The 19,643-nt window shown below is 48.2% G+C and overlaps 1 protein-coding gene across 2 annotated transcripts in view; it reads right to left on the bottom strand.

Annotated features, from left to right (window-relative positions):
- LOC147633422 (mediator of RNA polymerase II transcription subunit 15a-like) overlaps nt 1–19,643 on the bottom strand; it is a 183,307-nt gene that overhangs the window by 126,130 nt on the left and 37,534 nt on the right. For both annotated transcript variants that reach the window (XM_086806491.1, XM_086806492.1), the window contains exons 4-5: nt 7,090–8,328; nt 6,891–6,958 (exon numbers count right to left, since the gene is read on the bottom strand). In XM_086806491.1, coding sequence (XP_086662617.1) covers nt 6,891–6,958; nt 7,090–8,328 — 1,307 coding nt within the window. The remainder of the gene's footprint in view (nt 1–6,890; nt 6,959–7,089; nt 8,329–19,643) is intronic.

The following is a 19,643-nucleotide window of genomic DNA, read 5'->3' as shown; positions in this document are numbered from 1 at the left end:
ATTTTCTCCACTCAAAGGGTGTTACCTCTGTGGCAGATGTCATCCATCCTGATGGCTCCCCTCTTTCTTTTCCACAAGCTGCTGCACATTATGGCTTGGGACCTCATTATCGTCGTCTTTGGCGTGATATAATTCAGATGCTTCAGCCTTTTTTGCCGATTCCACTGTTGGAAATTCGAGATCGCCTGCAGGATTGGACTATCTCCTCTTTTGATTCTTCATGCCATCCCTTGAGGCTATCTGATATTACAGTTGCTGGTCTGTATAAACATTTGTTGCCATTGCCTTGGGTTTCTAAACGGGCAAATCTCTTCTGGCATATGCATCGGTCATCTTGCTGGTGGAAAAGACGATTGCGATCTCTTTGGCAGTCGAAGCTTCCTCTTCGACAACAGCTCTTTTTATGGCGCGTTCTTTTGGCTGTTATTCCCTCAGGACAGTTTCTGGCACGCAGACATATATCCTCATCCACTTGCCGTAGATGCTCTGCTTCCAGGGAGACAGTCATTCATATTTTTTGGAGTTGTCCTTCTTCTCGTCAGTTTTTTCTTCCTCTCATTCAGCTTCTGCGGGCTAGATTTCCAAATATGATATTTGGAAAGTTTTTCTTGCTATTTGGTCTTCATTTGCCCAGACCAGAGTTCTCTCTTTTCTTCTCATGGGTGCGCTACTGGGCTTTATGGACACTATCGAAAGTTCGCAACCATGCAGTTTTTGGTGATGCGGTTTTTTCTGCTTTTTCTTTTTTTCGGTACTCCCTGCATCAATCTTTCGTCGATTGCATGCAGGTTGACCAAATAGATCATGATGTATATATGTCTTATATTGACATCTTCAGTTGATGTACTTTGGGACTATCTACTTTGGATAGTCATCTTGTAAATCTAATATACTTATGATTCCACTATTAAAAAAAAAAAGTGTGTGAAAGAAAGAAAGAAAGTTGTATTAAACGTCTGCAAAAGGCCAAAATGACCTATGAGACCAAAATAGTCCATCCTCATCATCTGGATACATCATCAAGATTCAAGGGTACAAAGTAAAATGGAATGAATTGAAATGAACCAGTAGAGTATAGAGAGCTCCAAAAGTGGGTATAGAAAATGCCTGCCATAATCTATAATCTCCACCTCATCCTGTGCCAATCTCTGCAACCCTACATCCTCTGCCGTGATCTCCCGGTACATAGACTCATGAGTTATCATACAGCTCTGTCTGCTCTGTGCCTGTATGCGCATCAAAGTCTCCCAATAGTGAAATGTCTCCCATGCTGGCAAACCTCATGATATCATCATATAGTGGCGTATAGGGCGCCTCTCCTGATGGTGCAAACCTGGAGTTGGCTGGGGGAAAGTTGCATACTCGGACCCACATGTACCTCGCATCTGCATCTCTATATACCACATGTATTTTGTCACGAAGCTCCTCCCTGAAAAGTAATGCCACTCGTCTGGATCTTCTCGTACCTCCCACTGTGCGTAGCTAAGGGCAGAACACTTATTCCCATCTATAACCCCACACGTCAGGAAGCCTCTTGTTTGTGCACTGATGGGTCTCCATATACATAGCAATATCACTATGTCTGAAAGTATCCTCAAAGTATCCTGCATCTGTTCTAAGGGCTCCATTGCAATTCCACATCGTGAATCGCCAGGTCTCATAGGCCGCGCACCATCAGGCGGGCCTCCTATCCGTAATGATGACTCGGCCATCTCTGTATACCGCCCTTCTCCTCTTTCCTTGCCTTAAGCACAGGCGGCATGTGTTCTTTCCGGTGTGCTATGTGTGCCGATGTAAGGTCCTTGCTATCTGTGCCGGTGTAAGATCCTCATCCAAATAAATCTTTTCCCCCTTAAGGACCATCCTTTTCGAGAGGAAGGCCGCCTTCTTCTCCAAGTCACCAAACCTCATGATCAATATCTTCGCCCTGGTTTCATCTCTGCCTACTCGCCATGCTCGAGCAATGGGTACATCAGTGGCTCCATTTTTTGTTGCAAGAGCTTTTGCATCCTCTTGGGGATTCCCCTTATCTTCCCAACCAACTACGCGTACATGTAAGGCACGCGCCCGTCCCTTTGCTTCCTCTTCCAATGTAGCATTCATAACCTCTACTTTATTGACTGGTGTATCCTTCTGCTTCTTTACTACTTCAATCCATGGGCTTACTTCCTCAATTTGTTTCTTTGTGGCACTCGCAATTTCAGCCCATGAATGTATTTCCTTCTCACCCGCAGCGCCACTTTTGCCTTACATGATTCCAAAGTGTTTTGCATTTCTATTATGTCCTTTTCCGCGGTCAGCCATACATGTCTTCAAGGTGCCTTCGTACGATGCAACCGTTGTGCCAATCTCCCGGAGCATGTCATCCTTCCATTTCTGCACCTTTTTTTTCATTTCGTGTGCATCAAAGCTTAGGCCAATTCCATCTCAATCCGTACTTAGGCCTACATTTCTCCCTTGTATTGGGCATATATCTCTTCCTTCAGCGTTTCGTATATCACTTTCTTTTGGGCAGTCCATTCCTTTTCAAGCTCTTGTCGCATGGTGCTCATCTTTATCCTTATGTGCAGCTGTATCTCTCCTCATAAAGGGCCTCATCTCGTCGGGCCATCTTTGCAAGCCTTCGTGAGCCTGGGGACATGATCCCTTGCCTCAATCTTCTACGGTAGGCATTTGGTACCTTCGTGGGGGAGTGAAAGATGGTTTCACCATCGTGTTCTCCCTCCCGAGATTGAGACATGTTTTCAATCAATGTGACGAGTCAAAGAAGCCGACACCCACTATATCTACCTTTACAGAAACCCTGATTTGTCTCCTGTATAGAGCACACATGTGCTGCAAGGGCCAAACAACCTGATGTGTAGTGCTTCTCACGAACTCTGCTGCTAATCGCAGTTGAACCTATCAACCACCTGCACACTGCTACCTACGACTGCCTGTGCACAAATGCTGTCCGCCTTCAAACAATACTGCCAATAGCGATACAGCTCTAGTTATCGCACTGGATGACCGTGGGCTCCTTCTGTGGAAACCCAATCTCGCCAAGCAACCTCCGCAGCCACACAACCTCGCAAGAAGCCCGGTACTCTGCCTCTATAGTCGACAAAGCAATAGTTGGCTACCTCTTGCTGCTCCATGAAACAGCTCCTGAGTCGAGAGTAAAACTATACCCTGATGTAGATCTCCTCGTGTCTGGATCTCCTCCCCAATCTGAATCACTCCAACCTTGGAGTCGGGCTCGGTCCTTCGTTTCCCCTCCAATGTCGTAGAAGAGTCCAAGATCGTTCGTACCCTGTAAATACCGCAAGATCCGCAATCCTACATCCCAATGAGACTTCAAAGGCGTCTGCATGAACGAGCTCAACAACCCCATAGGAAAGCTCAAGTCCAATCTGGTGTTCAGCAACCAGATCAATGAACCAACCAGCTTCCGATACAGAGAGGCATCAACCGGCTCACAAGAATCATTCACTGTAAGCTTTGTGTTCGGGTCCATCGATGACATGATAGTCTTGCAAGTGCGGGGACGTAAAGAACACGAGAGAAATGCTTCCTCCCTCTACCATCGGGAATGATCTCCATCCTGCCCTCACTATGAATCGGTATAGTGGAATTGTCACCAACAAAAATGCGACCTTACTGCCAATTAAGATCCTATAAGAACTCACGGGAAGGAGTCATGTGCCTGGAGGCACCACTATCAAGAATCCACTCCCGAGTATCCCTGGCGGTGAAGCCAACTGCCTCCTCGCTCGAAGAAGATGAAGCATCTGTGTCCAAAATCTCCAAGTGCACAAAGGCTGGAGTCTTTGCAGCTGAAGCTGAAGAATCAACACTCTTCCCGATATTCCGCTTGGGACACTTCCTCAATAGTGGCCTTTCTCGGCCACAATCGTTACAAGTCCACTCGGCCTTCAGTTTCTCACGGTCTAAGTCGCGCTTCTTCTCAAAAGTCTTCTCCGATGAAGACTTCCCTTTGCCCTTCGGCCTTTCGACCATTGGCCGATCAAGGCCTTAGAGCCTCCGCCCTGTGGAGGGTTCGTAAAACGCTCTTCTTGGTCCAAGACCATAGGCACAAGCTCCTCCCACGTGATGGTGCTGAGCCTGCCACTAGTGATCAAAGAGGAGTAAAATGCTGAGTACTGAGAGGGCAAATGAGACAACAACATGATGGCCATATCCTCTAAAGATATCTCTTTCCCTGCTTGAAGAACCTCGTGCTGAAGAGCCTGCAACTTGTTGATGTGCTCTCGCATCGTTGACAACTTTGCAGGATTCATCACCCACATCTGAACTTCCAAGAAGATCCGTTTCATGGGTGACACCCTGTTATACAGAGAGGTCAAATGCTGCCAAATTCCTCTGGCCAGCGTCATATGCTTTATATGATTGATCACCTGTGGTGTGCAATTTAGGAAGATGAAAGAACAAATGCAAGCATTGACACAATCCCATAACTGTGCCTAAGCCTCTCGTTCCTTCCGTATAGAGGGTAACTCCCCGTCTTCCAACTCCGGCCGTGGAACACCAACTACAATGAAATCAGCCAAGTCATAAGACTCCAAAACGGACTCCATCATTACCTTCCATATGCCGTAGTTGTTCCCGTCCAATTGTCGGTCCACTGGGAACGTGGGGAGTGTAGGGATCTTCACATGCTTCTCAGCCATCTCAAGCAAGTCTGCCATCTCAAGGGTTCAGGGTAGGTAGGAAAAAAGAAGAAGAGGAGGCTGCAAATAATATGCAAGGTGGCTGTCCAACGGTGATGGCCACCTTCTACCCGATCTCCAAGTCTCGAACAGCCCAAGCAATCTCCAATCACCACCTCAAATCAGAAAACCCTCGAGGTCCCACTGTCTCCAAGATTCAAGCCAACTGGGGCTCTGATACCATGTCAAAATGCACAGCGGAAATGAAGACAACTGTTGTAGAGAGCAAAATGCAGATGAGAGAGGGAGAGAGAAGCTGTATAACTATGCTATATACACACCAAAAAATCCCGCAATGTACAATGGAAAGTGTGGGGGGCAAGGGGCCATTTTATATGGCCCCACGTTGCTGGTCGGCCGGTCCAAAACAGGCCGACAACATCATATATGCTCACGACCAGCAAAATGCATAGTCGGAAAGGTCACCAGGACAAGTTGGGTAGCATCAAACTAGTCGACCAGCAAAAGGTGACAACCGACTGCCCTCCCATACCCAAGAAAATGGGCAAAATACATGGAGAGTGAGAAAAAATGAGGGAACACCAAAACTGGGCGGGCACACCCACAATAGAGGCCCTCGTGTAATGTACAGACAGGAGATGACTGCTAACAGTGACATCACTACTTACCTCACCGGAAGATTCCTAGGCTAAGAGATTGTTCCCACACTTAACTCCAAGTTCCCAACAGATTCATGACTATGCTTTGCATGATAGAAGATTGCTAATGCTAAATAACAGTTATCTATCACATGCTCACTTTATACAAATGGTATATGCCACTGTCCAAACTCTTATACTTCACATGAGAGAGAATTTGGATGTTGGTTCATATGGTTTTGTGATGCACATGCAAGCTGCTGTTCAGAATTATGGTAGATGGTATATGGGGAAAACTAGGATGCGGGTGGCTCATGCAAAATCAGCCCTGCAAGAATACAATGCAATTAGCCAATTGTGACCTTTGGCAGTTGATGAGCATCGGAATATGGCACAAGGCAAACATTGCCTTGACCAAAATGATGCTCGCAAGTTGAACAAGTGGCAAACTCGAGCTCGACAAAAGCCGCTTCTTGACAAAGGCTGTTCTTCCAAATCCTTTAAAATCTGCACACAGCCAAACCAAAGCACTCTATTGCAAGAGTGAAATTATCTTATGGAACTTGGACGTGTAACAAAGCACAACTTGCTAATATATTTTGCAAACATGTTTGCTGCCCCTCAGCCCCCTTCTAAGGAAATATTCCATGAACGCCATGAACTCTCGCAGTATGTTCGGCCTATAGTCACTCCGCATGAGGCAGCTACTATGGATGCATCTTTTACTGAGGAAGAATTGGATGATGCTCTCAAAAAATCAGGTAAACGGAAGTCCCCGGATGGATGAGCTTACGGTGGACATTTTTCACACATTTTGGGATGTTCTAAAACAGCCTATCCTCTTGATGGTCAATACTGTTGGTCTATCGGACAGCTATCATATTCCTCGAGAGAAGGCTTACTTGAATCTGCTGCCTAAAAAACAGCTTTGTGAAGGTTTAGTGGATTGGCGTCCCATCTCTCTGATGCGTGTGGTGTACAAGCTTGTCACTAAGATCCTTGTGAATAGAATCAAAGGTATATTGCGTGCTTGCCTTCATCCAAATCAGTATGGTTTCGTCCCAAGAAGGCAAATTATGGACAATATAGCCAATGCTTATATAGGCATAAAATATGCCAAATACAGGCACCAGGATGTCCTCATTATGCAAGTGGACATAGCTAAACCTTTGACACTGTTCAGTGGGATTTCGTAGCACAGGTAATGGATAGAATGGGATTTGGGTGCAAAATGAAAAATGTCGTTTTCTGGCTGTATGTACAGCGAAATGCATTTTGGGAGGTGATTTGGCACTATGTAAATAGAATGAAGCCTGCTGTGTTGTATATCTAAGAACATAATCAGCATGAGTTTGGTGGCCAGTAATCTAGGCACTTCGCTGCTTATGCTATATTTTATGCGGGAGAACCAGTAGTTATTCAAGGGTTGCTTTCCTTGAAAGGCATGAGTACAAGCCTGCACGTACACAGGCGTACATTTACATATACATATATACAATTTTACATATTTACATAAGTAAATGTATCTATTCAGGGATTTACCATAGAGCTTTTATTACAACCTCGATAATGAACATCTTACCTTGGTCCAGACAATATCCTGTACATCGGTTTCTGACTGCCCACTCTGTGAAGATGAATCAATGGATGCTGCAAAAGCACTTGTAATCCTTATATGGCTAATGCAGTGACAACCATAAACCTCGCTGAAGCACAAATAATCATAACAATACTTGGACATTTACTGGATATAGTTTGAGGAATGTTCAAGAACAACTTACCTGTTGATGCCTCCGCAATACCCCGTTGCAAGTGAGCCTGCATTAATTGGCTTTGTTGACCTGTTGAGCTGGATGGATGTTGCATTACCATGCTACTTGGTTGTGAAAGCCTCTGTTGCTGATCTTGTTGAGCTGAGCCAGATTGCTGCTGCTGCTGCTGCTGCTGCTGCTGCTGCTGCTGCTGCTGCTGTGGCTGTGGCTGTGATAACAGAGACGATTGTTGAATAGAAAGTAGTGAGGAAGTTGCCAGAGAACCCATCAGCTGTTGTTGCTGTTGCACCTGCACTTGTGCCTGCACCTGTGCCTGTCCCTGCTGGACCGCTTTTGCTTGGAGCTGCTGCTGCAATTGCACTGACTGACCCGGTAAAGCTTGTGGAAGCTGCAGCGATTGCGAAGAGGTAACAGCATGTTGCTGTTGCTGAGACAAAGACGAATGTTGTTGAAGACCTGAAGATGGTTGCTGAAGGAGTGTTGGCTGCTGAAGCAGGGATTGTGGCTGCTGAGGCTGAAGGATGTTCTGTTGTTGAATCTTCTGCTTCATTATTTGCTGCATTCGCTGCTGCATCAACAGCTGATGATGTTGTGGCTGTTGTTGTTGTTGCTGCTGCTGAAGCTGAAGCTGCTGCTGCTGAAGTTGTTGTTGTTGTTGTTGTTGTTGCTGCTGATGCTGATACTGATGCTGCTGCTGAAATTGCTGCTGCTGCTGCTGCTGAAGCTGTTGTTGTTGCTGCTGCTGCTGCTGCAGCTGTGACGGTGGCAGTGGCGGTACTGGCTGGGACTGGTGCTGCTGTTGTGGCGCCGCAACCAACTGCTGCTGTGGTTGAATATGCTGTTGTATTACAGTCCCCTGATGTGTGGTAGATGCCGCAGCAGCTGCTGCCGCCGCCGCCTGCTGCTGTTTTGCAACCTGAAGCCTCTGCTTTACAAGAAAAAGGTTCGGTGTATGCATGCCTTGAGACAAAGGTTGCCCACTATTAATGTTATTAAGAGAGCTCCCGGTTATACTAGGAATGTTGACAGGAGCCTGTCCTGTTGCATGTACAGCTGCAGTTTGCTGGGGAGTATGACTTATGCTGGAAACAGTTGACCCCAGCCCAGAAGAGTTTTGTATTCCGCTGACCATTGGCATGCCACCAACCTGAATGGATTGAGGGGTTTGCTGCCAAGATTGAACTTGCCCTAGGCCTGCATTTGCACTCTGTGCCTGATTTTGTGGTGGATGCTGCAAACCAATCAAAGCTGAAGCCAAAAATAAGCAATCAGTACACAGACCAACATGCTCTCTCTCTCTCTCTCTCTCTCTCTCTCTCTCTCTCTCTCTCTCTCTCTATGGAACTGCAATGGAGCCCTACGGGTAGATCCAGGGTACTTCGAGGACACTTTCAAGGGCCGGGATATTGCCATGTATACAGAGACACACCAATGTGCAGGGAGTAAATTACCGGAGGTTCCTGGGTATAGATGGGAATCAGTATGTCGACCCCAACCACACATAGCAGGGGGGACTAGAGGAAGGGGGGGGGTAGCAGTACTGTTAAGGGAGGACTTACGGGAGGCAGTACATGTGATGCATAGAGGTGCAGACGCACGCCACATGTGGATCAAAGTGAGCACAAATAGACCTCGGGTCATTTACATTGCAGTATGCTACTTCCCACCGGCACATTCCAGATACGCTACACTGCGAGAATCACCATATATGCCGTTGTACGAGGACATCATGAGATTTGCGAGCTTGGGAGATGTACTACTAACCGGGGACTTTAATGCACGTACAGGCCGGGAACAATCAGCTCTCTATGCTACGGATGAGCCCATGTACCGTGAGCTAGCAGCGGATGAGATAGGGATGCAGAGATCTGCCCAGGACACAGGAGAGGTGACAGAATATGGGAGACACTTCCTAGCTTTGGGGAGTGCACATGGGCTGGTTATCTATAATGGCCTATCCCGTTGGCCAGGTTCAGATGCTCTCACATGCTGGAACAAAAAGGGAGGAGCTAGTACAGTGGATTACCTGATGGGCTCACCCACCTTGATACATGATATACAGGATCTCTCCATTTCGGGCAGACCCATTGGGATAGCAGCAGACCATGCATATTTGACATTTTCTGTGACTTGTGGATATGTTAGAGGCACACCACCCTCTAGTCATACCAAATACCCAAGATATCACTTTACTCGGGAGACCTCTAGGGTATATGGCAGTGCAGTATATGATGATTTGTTGGCAGATGTATTACATGGTTCAGCAGCATATGCTTTCTCGTCTACCCCCCCTCTTTCTACCCCTCCTCACCATACGGCCCCACAGAATGGTTGGTACGGTGATGAATGTCGCGAGACTCGTGACCACTTGCAACCGGAGATAACCCTTGGCATCCACACACATAGATAGGCTAGAACGCTCTTCAAACGCGGGATTACTTGGCCAAGCTTGAGATGGAGATATACCAACTATTTTTGGGGCAGGACAGCAAGAGGGCGTTGAAGATGTTCCATGGGTGACAGCCACCCACACCTATCACAACACCTGAGGCATGGGATAAATATGCAAGAACTTTATATGAAGTACCAGGGCAGCCCCCCGTCCCTCATCCGTCAGCGACTCGCCCGGATCATATTACTTTTGTCAACATTCGGATGGTTTTGGATGCTATTGACAAACTACGTAATGGAAGAGCTCAAGACTAGGATGGTCTGGTGGGCAGAACATTTTTCACATGCCAGAGATGTATTGGCACCACTGCTAGTACACATGTTTAACAGGGCCATTTGCGAAGGTTTCCCATACAGTTGGTCGCCACATACTATTGTACCTCTATTTAAGAGTGGTGACCCCATGATACCAGGGAACCACATGACCATCATGATTGGCCATTGCTTGGCCAAGATATTCGGATCTATTTTGGATCGAGAGCTGAGTAGATGGGCTGAGACACATGGACTCGGAGCACCTGGGCAGGCAAGTTTCAGATGAGGTTTCACGACTTTGGATCACATATTTACCCTCAGGGCTCTCATTGAGGGAAGAGGATATATTGCTGCCGCAAAGCCTTTGACACGGTGCTACGTGCCAGACTCATGAGGAGATTGCATGACATAGGTGTTTCCGAGGTGATGCAGTGGGGCATTTATGCATTATATGAGGCGGTGATAGGCAGAGTACGGACTCCCGGAGGCATGTCAGATACAGTGACTAGCACCATTGGGGCGAAGCAGGGATGCCCATTGTCACCACCCTTTTTGGACTTTACATTGATGAGATATCCAACTACATTGACAGGATGGGGGGGCAAGAGGCTAGTCTGGCAGGGATTTGGATACCCATACTGCTATATGCCGATGCATTGTACTTATTGCAGACTCCCCTGAGGGTTTGCAACAGCATTTGGATGCTTCGCAGTCATTTTCTGCAAATAGGGACCTCACAGTGAACCTTGGGAAGACTAAGATTATGGTCTTCAATACCGCACAGGCCTGGGTGACTAGATCCGACCATCAGTTCACTTTTAGAGGTGAATCAGTGGAGTACACCAGATCATATGTGTACCTAGGAGTCACATTCAGCGGACCACAGTTCTCTATGAGGCAAGCAGCAGAGGCTAGATTGGCACGTGGATATGCAGCCCTAGGGGCACTAGAGAGACAATGTGCCTATATTTAGTTTCAGAAGCCGTGCACCAAACTCAAGTTGTTTGACACATTGGTCACACCTACACTCTTATATGGCTCACCCATATGGGGACCCAGCCTCTACCACACGAGGAGGGAGCCGCTTGTCGACCAGGTCAGCCCAGAGAGAGATTTCTATGATGGATGGCAGGTACTAGAGATACTACTAGTGACTATGATCGCACGCATGATTCGGAGCAAACCATCGATACCTCATGAGATTGTCAGAGCAGAGATAGGAGCCGCACCAGTGGTTACCGAAGCCCTGTTCCAGTCAATGACATTTTTGCAGAGGATATGGGAGCTCCCCAGACAAAGATGCCCACACCTAGCACTTATCTCTTCTAGGCAGTTACCAGCAGACGGCGATACACGATGTTGGTACGCCCAGATGTGTACCTGGCTGAGATTACATGGCATGACAATTGATGCACTACCTCCATTTGATTATAGCCTGGACTGCCCCTTCTTAGACCTTAGTCGCTCTAAGCAGAATAGGGTGATCAGGATGGACATCGTGAGGATAGATGCAAAAAGGACATGGTCCAGCCCCCCCCCTACCACTAGGCACGAAGATGGCCCACTATCGGGACCATTTTCTACATCTCTCCCCACATGGCTTTGTAACACGGTCTACATACATGGACACCCATCTCACATGGCATTCACAGTGCCATTGAACAGATCCGGACTTCATCACATCAGCTGAGGGTAGAGACTGGCAGATACGAGGGGATGAAGCCAGAAGACCGCATTTGTCAGCTATGTCACCAGGAAGTGGAGTCAAAGGAGCACTACATATGCCGATGTACTGTGTACTATGAGATACGAGGGAGATACTGCTGTCTCTTCCGAGAGGGTTTTGGACCATTACGACATGTGATGGAGTTTGAGGATCAGAGGTGTTTGGGGCTTTCCTTATTCGAGCTCAGACGCCATCGAGAGGCTCTCCTACGAGCCAAGACAGCACACCAGGACCCACCCTGCCAGCGAGCCATGACAGATTTTTTCAGGGCCAAGATCACCCCGACAGATACGACCAGGACCTCCACTACCCCCTCGGCAAGCCAGACGTCCTTCAGGAGGAGTCACCCTTGACAGAGCCACAGCACTTTGTCGAGCGAGACGCCCACGCTTACCAGGACCTCGTCCACGCCCGCTTCATCACCGGTGGATTAGAGCCATCATCACCCGCCACAGGAAACGACTGCCCCGCCACTTTAGTTTCTCTATCTTACAGCACCCCATGAGAGAGATACTGAGATGAGTAGATTACACCAGTCTTATGCTAGTTGTAGATATTATACACTTTTGTTGTACCTCAATAGGAGTATTTTCCTTTCATAGCTGTTTAGGACTTTTTAGTCCTTGTTGTCTTACTTTTGATGAGACACCATCAGTTGTGTACTATGTTTTGGTCTCATAGGCCACTTTGGCCTTTCGCAGACGTTAATATGTCTTTCTTTCTCTCTTTCTGTGTTGTAGCGCGACTTGCTGCTGTAGCGCAAGTCGCTGCGCAACCTTCTCCCATCACGACAACCAATTGGCAGGAAGGAAGCAGAAGCAAAAGAAGATGCAAGGAAGACGATAGTAGTAGGGGAATCTCGAACAGATGAGCTTGAAAGAAGAGGCGAATACTCACTAAATAAGCGACAAGCACAAGCAGCAGCTCACTTTGAAGTTCAAGCGAGCAGCGGGCAACGAGCAGATGAAGAGACAAACAGGCGAGCATATTGATCCCCATACTACTTTATGCAGATGACATCGTCCTCCTCTCAGACTCAGCCGAAGGGCTTCAGAGACAGTTGGATGCCTTATATGACTTTTGCACTCAGCGGGACCTCTCTGTTAACCTTGGTAAAACCAAGGTAATGGTCTTCAATACCTCTCGCCCCATCACATCCAAATTGAGCTTTCCTGTGGAGGTTGTCTCATCCTATGTCTACCTTGGTGTCACTTTCAGTGGCCCATGCTTTACCATGCTTCCCGCAGCACATATATGCAGCCTTGAGCTTACTTGAGCGACAGTGCTTCCAGGCACATTTCCAGGAGCCCAGGACGAAGGGCTGGCTTTTTGACACCCTCATACACCAGCCTTGATGTATGGAGCAGCTTTTTGGGGGGCAGATTTATCCAATGAGGATTGGCAGCGAGTTGAGAGGCCCGGGTCATGATGTTCTCCTGTATGATCCGCAGCAAACCATCAGTCCCACACCAGATTATCTAAGTAGAGTTTGTTGCAGCCCCGATGGTAGTGGAGGCACTCTTCGAGACAATCACGTACCTTCATCATCAGTCACATGGATCCCCACAGGTACCCGAGGCTTGCCCTGGAGTCCTCCAGACAGCTAGCACTTGAGGGGCACTTTGGAGTATGGTATGCACTAGTTTCCACTTGGTTCTCTGTATATGGGCTCTGCATGGACCGCCTACCCCCCCTTCAGTACAGTTTTTACTCCCCTTTTTTCCGACTCTCTCACGAGGATACCAACCGGGTTATCCGGTCAGATCTTCCTAGCCTCTACCCACATTGCACATGGATCACACCCACGGAGCTCCCCACGAAGATGCACTTTTACAAAGACCACTTCATCACACTCACTGAGGATGGATTCATCCAGCAGCCGGGCTACTTGAGTGTTCACATGTCCCATGCCATGCGGATTGCGATTAGCCAGATACGGGTTTCTTCCCACCGCCTCAGAGTGGAGACAGGTAGAGCTGAGCGCATCTTCAGAGCCGGGAAGCTCGTACGGACACCCAGAGAGGAGAGGATCTGCCGACTATGCCACACAGAGGTTGAGATGGAGGAGCATTACATATGCCGCTGCCCACTATACTATGAGATCCGCGGAAGGTTTCACTGTATATTAGGTGGGGGATTCAGTCCACTCTCCAGGATCATTGACTTCCAGGACCAGCGTTGCCTGGGCCTCGTCCTGCTTGAGCTCCACAGACACAAGGACACCTTCTTGAGACACAGGCCCCAGCCACCCCGCCCCCTCCCTCGGCAGCCAACCATCACCAGTTTCTTCCGGACCCAGGAGGTGGAGGACACCGGCATAGTGGATCTTGTGGACCGTCCACAAGCTGCTGTGGACCTACCCCGCCCGAGAGGAGTTACCTCGGACCGAGCCTCTGCACTCCAGCGTGCCTAACGCCCTCGACCCCCCCCCCATCGGCCACGATCACCTCATCACCTCCAGATCCAGGACATGCTCCACCCCCATCGAGCTACCTTTCCATGTGACATAGCTGAGGGAGACCTCTCGGCCATACTCGTCAACCCCATGCTTGACATTTTGGAGAGTGGTATACCATCTACTCGAAGCTGATGTTGCTTCCATGTTTTTATGTTCTTAGTATTCCATGACGAGTTTCCATGGACAGTTTTGTATCACCCAAGTGAGATAGCTATATTTATGTTTTCATTCTGTTTTATTTTCCATTACATGATGAGATATGCCATGGACATTATTGTAGCACTTTGGTCTCATAGGCCCATGGATTAGCGATTTGGGGCCTATGGGACACAGACCAGGCCACTGACAGAGATACACATGGCAGTATGGAACTGTAATGGTTCACTATGGGTGCAGCCTAGACGATTGGAGCATGTTATGGTGGGGAGAGACATCATACTTCTAACAGAGACACATCAGAGCCCAGAGAGAGGGCTACCTCGTGTAGAGGGATTCCAGTGGGAGTCAGCATACAAGAGGACCACACGCCAGGGTACCTCGAGAGGGTCGGGGGGAGTAGCAGTTCTATTCAGACGGGAGCTACAGGGGAGACTGAGAGTGGTAGCACAGGATCCAAAGGCCAAATACATGTGGATCAGCTTACAGCTCTCACAAGACAGGGTTATATACATAGCCCTATGTTACTTTCCTCCATCAGGATCCTCCTATGTGATTACAGAGGACATGCCACAGGAGGAGGAGACAAGAGCCTCGCCATACACTTGTCTATCAGAGGACATTATGCATTATTCTACACTAGGGGAAGTATTTCTTACGGGTGACTTCAATGCCCACACACAGAGCAGACAGTGTGAGGTGTATGACTATGATGACATGGAGATCTTCCACCCTGTGGATCCAGAGGAGATAGGGGCTAGTCGGGCATCAGAGGACACTGGACCAGACAGAGGACATTATGGGGACCACTTACTAGAGTTGGGAGCCAGGCATCGTCTCGTTATTTATAACGGGATGCTACAATGGCCGGGATCAGGAGGGCTGACATGCTTCCCACATGGGGGTCATACACTTTAGCTAGAAGGGTACTGGATTAATCACATTAGAGATGGGTTCTAATTTTGGATGTGTGTGTGTGTGTAAAAGAGAGAGAGAGAGAAAGAGAGGGTTGGAACCAATCTATATATATGCCCCAATCCAACCCTCTAATATATATATATATATATATATATATATATATATATATATATATTAGAGCGTTGGATTGGGGTATATAAGATGGACTAGTGCTTTGGTTTTTGCTCTGCAATGTAATCAGGATTTCTTTACAATATAATCATTCTTTTCACACACAAAAATACATGTGGGGGCCAAGATCTACCAAAAGGTGCTATACACACTCCTCCACAGTTGGCATTGTAAAAGCTACCCTATACTTAGCTTCACAACTCAAAGTGACCACTATGAATTACTTCTTGTTGAGCCATGATATACATGAATCACCAAGGTGAAAGCAAAAGCCACTAGTGGACACTCGCATACAGACCGAAGGCACGGTGGTGGACTATACTATGGGTTCTTCGAAGGCATCACAGCTTGTCACCTCATTCTCCATCCCACCTCGTCCTATTAGGGCAGATCATACAAACTTGGCATTTTCACTAGCCGGATCACCAGTATCACCAGCCCCCCACATACCCACGCCACACACTACCATCTACTTCACACATGACATGGCAGACATATACACTGGCAGAGTAGAGGATGGGCTCCTACTCATGGATCCCCTGGCACCTATGGATACCATTACAGCCCAGCTGGCATCACTCCTACACACGGCTGCATTACAGAGCTTCCCACATCGTGTCCACTCAGGAGAGGCTGCGAGATCTGGGGCTATGCCCCAGAACAGATGGTATGATGACGAGTGTAGAGCCCTATACTCATGGCTCCGCATAGAGAGAGCCTTGGGAGCCATCACAAAGCAGGAGTCGAGGAGAGAGATGAGGAGACTTACTCGCCGCAAAAGCGGGCCTTCGCAGAGATACAGGAGCTAGAGATCTTCCATTTCTTCATGAGTAGAGATAGCCCTATCTCATGGCGGCACTTCAGAGAGCCCCGGACACCGACACCCATTGCAGACCCACAGACATGGCATACATATGGAGAGGGCCTATACCACGCCCCACAACAGCCACCTATACCTCAGCCGCCACAGGAGCCTCGACCTACCACAGCAAGCTTCTATACCCACTCGATGGTAAAGGAAGCTATCCGCTGCCTACAACATGGACGGGCCGCCGACCATATGGGCCTACAGGGTGAGCATCTCATATATGCAATAGATTCTTTGGCTCCTTTTCTTGCACACCTGTTTAACAGAGGGTTTGCCTGCGGAGTGGACGATGCACACCATTCTGCCCATCCACAAAACAGGGGATATGCTCGATCCGAGCAACTACAGGACGGTTATGGTTGGCCACGTGTTGGCCAAACTCTATGGTGTAGTGTTGGAGCAAGAGCTTAGCTTATATGCTGAGCGAGCAGGTTTACGCTCATCAGGGCAGGCAGGCTTGCTTGCTCATCAGGGCAGGCAGGCTTCAGGAGAGCTTTCTCTACCACTGACCATGTACTCACTTTGAGATGTATGATTGACCAGGCCAGAGTGAGGAAGAGAAAGCTCTATTGCTGCTTTGTGGATTTCCGCAAGGCATTTGACACAGTACCACGAGAGATGCTCTTTCAGCGCCTACAGTCTCTTGGCATTACCAGCAGATATGACATGGGGCATCTATGCATTCTATGAGCAGGTTTTTGGGCGAGTCAAATGCCCAGGAGGTATGTCCGAGACTATTGCTAGCACCATTGGTGTGAAGCAAGGATGCCCACTTTCCCCCACGCTATTTGGGTTATACATTGATGAGGTGGCTGACTTCATTACACGGGGAGGCGGAGATGGAGTTGATATAGCAGGTACCTGAGTACATATTATGCTTTATGCTGATGATATTGTATTAGTGTCTGCGTCTCCAGGAGGTCTACAGCAGCATCTACATGCACTCGATGATTTCTGCACACAGAGGGGTCTTACTGTGAACCTTGGAAAACCAAGGTTATGGTCTTTCATACATCGAGACATGGCAGGAGTCAGCTAACATTCACTCTCGCAGGACGCCAGGTGGAGGTGGTGACATCATACGTGTACCTAGGGGTTACCTTCTCTGCAGCAGCCACGCGCTTCACCATGGGTTCAGCAGCAGCCAGAGCCAGATTGAAACGGGGATATGCAGCATTGGCTATGCTAGAGAGACAGTGCCACCAGGCACATTTTCAGCAGCCCCGGACAAAGGGGTGGCTATTTGACACATCAATCACACCGGCACTGATGTATGGAGCAGTGGTATGGGCGCCAGGACTTGCTACCCATTGAAGGACACAGATAGAGAGACCACAGCCCCTCATAATGGCACGCATGATACGCAACAAACCGTCAGTACCTCATGACATTATCCGAGCAGAGTTTGCTGCGCCTCCTATGATGGTAGAGGCCATATTCCAGACTATATGTCTGCTAGACAGATTCAGAGAGATGCCACAGGACAGATTGTCATACAGAGCTTTTGAGGCATCTAGACAGCTAGCTGAGGCAGGAGACATAGGATCATGGTATGCACAGGTCACACATTGGTTCTCACAGCATGGCCTAGACATGGATCATCTACCACCATTCCAGTATGACAGGGATGCACCACATATCTGTCTCTCTCATAGTGAGAAAGAAAGAAAGAAAGAAAGAAAGATTTTATTAACGTCTTCCAAAAGACCGAACTCGGCCTATGAGACAAATCGGAGTACCTGTATGGGGTATCCTCTGTCATCCCAACAAAATGAAAAAGTACTGAACAAAAAAAAGCTGAATCTGGGTGTGCAAGGGATGGAGCTCTACTACTAGGAGAATGCAAAGCTATATGCATGGAGTATACAATCATGATATGCAACCTCGCTAGCTCCATCCTGTACCATACTGGGGGTATAAAATGGTATACATCAGTGAAGGGGGTGTCCACAGAAGGTATAGGCATCATCTCTCTCTGGTATAGGCGTGGTGTCCGAAAGCCAGGTGTCCTCTGTCTCCTGCGGGCTGTAAGTGTCTCTGCTCTCTGGAGAGTAATTCCCTGCCGTGTAGGGGCTGGGAGGGGGATGGATCTCTGAAAAAATGTAGTAATCTGTGTCTGTTGTCGCCCCCCCTCTGGAGTTGTCTGAGCCTGTAATAATGTCTCTCTGTGGCGCTGTATGTCTAGAATGTATCTCCCCAGTATGCGCTGGTCTGCTGCCTCAAAGATCTGGCGGGCTCTCTGAATAAAATGGGATATCTCTCTCTGATGGCTCTATATGCTCTGCATCTGCATACATAATGCTCCTCACTCTCCACCTCCTCTCTGCACAATCTGCATACCCTCTCCTCTCGGGGGATCCGTGCTGCTCTGCCAGTCTCAATCTCCAATCGGTGTGATGAAACTCTGAGCTGACCAATAGCCACTCGGGAGCCGTGTGGTAAAAAGCCCTCCATGTATCTAGGCCTCTCTATAAATCAATCATCAGTGATACTCATGAAGTGATCTCTGTAGTATAGCATCTTCGGTGGAAGAGGTTGTGTAGGCGATATCCATGTCTCTCGTGTATAGAGCTGCCATAGATCCTGTCTCAATACTCTGTTCCTCTCACTATGAGAGAGACGGATATGTGGTGCATCCCTGTCATACTAGAATGGTGGTAGATGATCCATGTCTAGGCCATGCTGTGAGAACCAATGTGTGACGTGTGCATACCATGATCCTCTGTCTCCTGCCTCAGCCAGCTGTCTAGATGCCTCAAAAGCTCTGTATGACAATCTGTCCTATGGCATCTCTCTGAATCTGTCTAGCAGGCATATAGTCTGAAATATGGCCTCTACCATCATAGGAGGCGCAGCAAACTCTGCTCGGATAATGTCATGAGGTACTAACGGTTTGCTGCGTATCATGCGTGCCATCATGAGGGCCTGTGGTCTCTCTATCTGTGTCCACCAATGGGTAGCAAGGCCTGGCGCCCATACCGCTGCTCCATACATCAATGCCGGTGTGACTAATGTGTCAAATAGCCACCCCTTCGTCCGGGGCTCCTGAAAATGCGCCTGGTGGCACTGTCTCTCTAGCATAGCCAATGCTGCATATCCCCGTTTCAATCTGGCTCTAGCTGCTGAACCCATGGTGAAGCGTGTGGCTGCTGCAGAGAAGGTAACCCCTAGGTACACGTATGATGTCACCACCTCTACCTGGCATCCTGCGAGAGTGAATGTCAGCTGACTCCTGCCCTGTCTCGATGTATGAAAGACCATAACCTTGGTTTTTCCAAGGTTCACAGTAAGATCCCTCTGTGTGCAAAAATCATCGAGTGCATGTAGATGTTGCTGTAGACCACCTGGAGACTCAGACACTAATACAATATCATCAGCATAGAGCATAATATGTACTGAGGTACCTGCTATATCAACTCCATCTCCGCCTCCCCGTGTAATGAAGTCAGCCACCTCATCAATGTATAACCCAAATAGCGTGGGGGAAAGTGGGCATCCTTGCTTCACACCAATGGTGCTAGCAATAGTCTCGGACATACCTCCTGGACATCTGACTCGCC

The sequence above is a fragment of the Cibotium barometz genome, chromosome 12, assembly GCF_041138505.1.
Source record: "Cibotium barometz isolate CiBa-2024 chromosome 12, ASM4113850v1, whole genome shotgun sequence".
NCBI classification, from domain to species: domain Eukaryota; kingdom Viridiplantae; phylum Streptophyta; class Polypodiopsida; order Cyatheales; family Cibotiaceae; genus Cibotium; species Cibotium barometz.
Note: the sequence above shows the minus strand (reverse complement) of the source record. Positions and strands in the feature narration are given on the sequence as shown.